General features: G+C 35.9%; 1 protein-coding gene across 10 annotated transcripts in view; it reads left to right on the top strand.

Moving 5' to 3' along the window:
- The window catches only part of LOC106872891 (probable phospholipid-transporting ATPase IA), a 427279-nt gene that overhangs the window by 365581 nt on the left and 58133 nt on the right, over positions 1 to 3565 (top strand). For all 10 annotated transcript variants that reach the window (XM_014920050.2, XM_052969323.1, XM_014920053.2 and 7 more), the window contains 4 exons: positions 318 to 396; positions 671 to 732; positions 1403 to 1459; positions 3267 to 3374. In XM_014920050.2, the coding sequence (XP_014775536.1) occupies positions 318 to 396; positions 671 to 732; positions 1403 to 1459; positions 3267 to 3374 (306 nt within the window). The remainder of the gene's footprint in view (positions 1 to 317; positions 397 to 670; positions 733 to 1402; positions 1460 to 3266; positions 3375 to 3565) is intronic.

Here is a 3565-nt window from a genome sequence, read left to right as displayed (position 1 = left end):
CTGTCTCTATTCTATCTAGACGTTTCGAAGACATATATATGTGTGTGTCTGTGTTTGTCCCCCCACCATCGCTTGACAACCGATGGTGGTGTGTTTACGTCCCCGTAACTTAGCGGTTCAGCAAAAAGAGACCGATAGAATAAGTACTAGGCTTACAAAGAATAAGTCCTGAGGTCGATTTGTTCGACTAAAAGGCAGTGCTCCAGCATGGCTGCAGTCAAATGACTGAAACAAGTAAAAGAGTAAAAGAGAGAGTATTCCCACCCTGCTACAGTTTTATCAATCACATTATTTCAATCCACTTCCTTTTGTTTCAGGTATTCTGGATGTGGCTCATCAACTCTATTTATCATTCTATTTTGCTGTTTTGGTTAACAGTTCTTGCTCTTAAACATGGTAAGTAATTATCCAACTCTATAATTGGAAAATGATAATGCTGAAACACTGACTAGTCTGTGATTGTCCATTCTCTATTTTTAAGATCTTGTTCCAGTTCCCCGTTTGGCAAAATATTTAAGAAAATCACTTTGCGATTTGTTCGACTAAAGGTTGTGCTCCAGCATGGCCGCAGTCAAATGACTGACACAAATAAAAGAATGTCTTATGTAAAATTTGATTGTTTTGTTAATTTTTAATCTAAAATTAATACTGACTGTTTCTTTTATTTCAGATATTCTTTATTCAAATGGAGAAGTTGGTAACTATCTTCTCCTTGGAAACTTTGTATATACGGTAAGTAAACCAGAACTAATTACACATCATATGAAGATACCTATATCATAATCACCATCATTTAACAATCATGTTTCATGCTGGCATAAGTTGGACGGTTTGACAAGATCCAACAGGTTTGAAGACTGCATCATGCTCCAGTGTCTGCCTGGCATGGTTTCTATGGCTAGATGCCCTTCTTAATACCAACCACTTTACAGAGTGTACTGGGTGCTTTTATGGTGGCAAACCTCTTGTATGCAGGCATGGATAAAAACAACAAAATAGTCATGTCCGTTGTGTAATCTAATTAGGCCAAATATAGCTAAACGTCATCATCATCATCGTTTAACGTCCGCTTTCCATGCTAGCATGGGTTGGACGATTTGACTGAGGACTGGTGAACCAGATGGCTACACCAGGCTCCAATCTGATTTGGCAGAGTTTCTACAGCTGGATGCCCTTAAAGCTTTTGGCTTGTTCAACAAAATCATTATTTAACAATGGTGAAAATGCCTGTTCTGGTATCAACAATAATCACTGGAGAATAAGCTAAAACATTGTTATTTCCAAAAATTTTTTTTTTTAGCAATATCTTTATCAATATATATATTTTTCAGTTTTTTATTTGCTTTTATTTTTTATTACTTCATATTTATAATTTTTTTGTTGTTTCTTTTCTTTATTTCAGTATGTTGTTGTTACAGTATGTCTAAAAGCAGGTTTGGAAACAAGTGCGTGGACTTGGGTAAGTTGGATCTTTTTTTTTTTTTTTTTATCTGGTCAATGTAATTTTTGATACCATGAATTAGTTATTGCCTAACCTCATAGTCAACTCTAATGAAAAGTACTCCAGCCATAACCATCCAGTGTTTTTGGGTTATAAGTGATGTTATCAGAGGGAGACTTGGCTGCTATTTTTTGCATGTCAAGCAGCCATGTAGAAATTCTTCCACTGGCCAACTTAAGGTGGTAGAAGTATAAAAAAATGCTACAGTGGGTTCTCCATAGTTGTTTTATCTTCAGATCAGGTGACTACTATTACTTGCAGAGTGAATGCTTGTGTTGAGGTGCTCAAGCAGTCAATATAAAAGATAAATATGTTGCAAATTTAAAATGTAATTGAAAGGGCAAAGCCAGGTAAGTACTTATGGGATATGTTAGGTGCTAGACTATAAAAGTATCTTTTGGTTTAATGAAATGTTACACAAGAGCTCAAAGTCAAAAAATTAGCTATTGTTGAAATATTGTGGACAAATGTATTATTTAAAAGTAATATAGACAAAAGAAGATGGCTGAAGTGTATAATTGGACACATGTAGTCAGTTTCTGGGGGTTAATAAAAGTGGATGGAATTTTTGAACGTAGATGAAAATAAAGTGAAATGATTAGATAAAAACCATACAGAAAACTCATTGAGTGACCTGCTCCCATTCTTGGGTAACAGACTAGTTCATCTGTTTAACACTTTCGTTACCATATTTCTGTTGTTCCAGTTAATTTTGAAAATAATGATGAATTTAGTAAAATAATTTCTCCATTATCAAGCTGGTATTTGGAAAATAAACAAACATGAAATTTTGATGGAAGGTTTTAATTTAGATCACTTCAAAGCACTTTAAATCACGAGGCCAAAGATGTTCTCAGGCAGGTTCGTATCAAAAGAGTTAACACTACCATCTGGTTCTTGGATTTCTTTAGCAGAATCCACCCTATTATTGCATGATTGCATGCATTAGAACCAGGTCTCTAGTTTTAGCATAACCCATGAGTTGTGATTTATTTTTTACCTTTCTTCAACATCAGTGTTGATGGCTTTACGAAAACATTATTGGTGCTATTCTTTCATCTTCTAACTTCCTTTCTTCCTATCCCTTGACCATGTGGCCATTGGGGCATTTGTTGACAACACCGCAGCAAGATTTCATTTTTTTTTTTTTTTTGTCTTCTCCTTTCCGTGACTCATTGAACTTGAGGCCTGTCCACTCTTTGATATTAACCCAGGCAATGACCAATCCAGTGTGGGTTCTAGTTTGGTTGTCATCATCATCATGAATATATCATGGGCAAGTAAGCTTGCCAGTGTTCATTCGTCTCCAAGCTGTTAGCCACACCCATTTGCCTGTACCTGAGACATGCCTTGAGTCTGAACATTAGGCCATTGACCTGAGCAGGTTCCTCCACCCTACCTAGTGACTTCTTGGAAAGCCTTATCCAGAGTTTTTCACCTACTGGGGAATGAGGCTAGAAGCCCTCAATTGAGCAATTAGTAATTGAATGAAGACCAGTGACACCTGTCCATATGACCATCCCTAGCAAGATGCCGTGGCAGACTCCAAAGGGACTACCCTTACACCCCATCCTCCTACTAAGCCATGAAAATTCACACACACACTCTCCAACAAAAAAGTATTTTTATAATTAAATATTTATAATGATTTTAGAAAATATTTTGTTTCAGTGTTTTGCTTGGTTTATTGTAATCCATTTAGTGACAACTTTTGCTGAATTACTTGTTGAACGCCTTTGTTATGATTGTCCTTTCTTCTTTGCAGTTGACACACCTTGCAATATGGGGCAGCATTGTCAGTTGGTTCATGTTTCTAATTATTTATAGCCATGTGTGGCCTGTCATCAATCTTGCACCAGAGATGGTGGGCATGGTATGTTGACCTCATATTACTCCTGCATCAATTTCTGTACTATTACTAAACATAATTTTGCATACACACACTCACACATTCAATTGTTTTGTTTAATATCCTCCCTTTTTATTTTGACATTGTATCTCTCTCTCTCTCTCTCTCTCTCTCTCTATATATATATATATATATATATATATATATATATATAT

Source organism: Octopus bimaculoides, chromosome 7 (genome assembly GCF_001194135.2).
Source record: "Octopus bimaculoides isolate UCB-OBI-ISO-001 chromosome 7, ASM119413v2, whole genome shotgun sequence".
In the NCBI taxonomy this organism is placed as follows: domain Eukaryota; kingdom Metazoa; phylum Mollusca; class Cephalopoda; order Octopoda; family Octopodidae; genus Octopus; species Octopus bimaculoides.
This window is presented reverse-complemented; position numbering and strand designations above follow the sequence as displayed.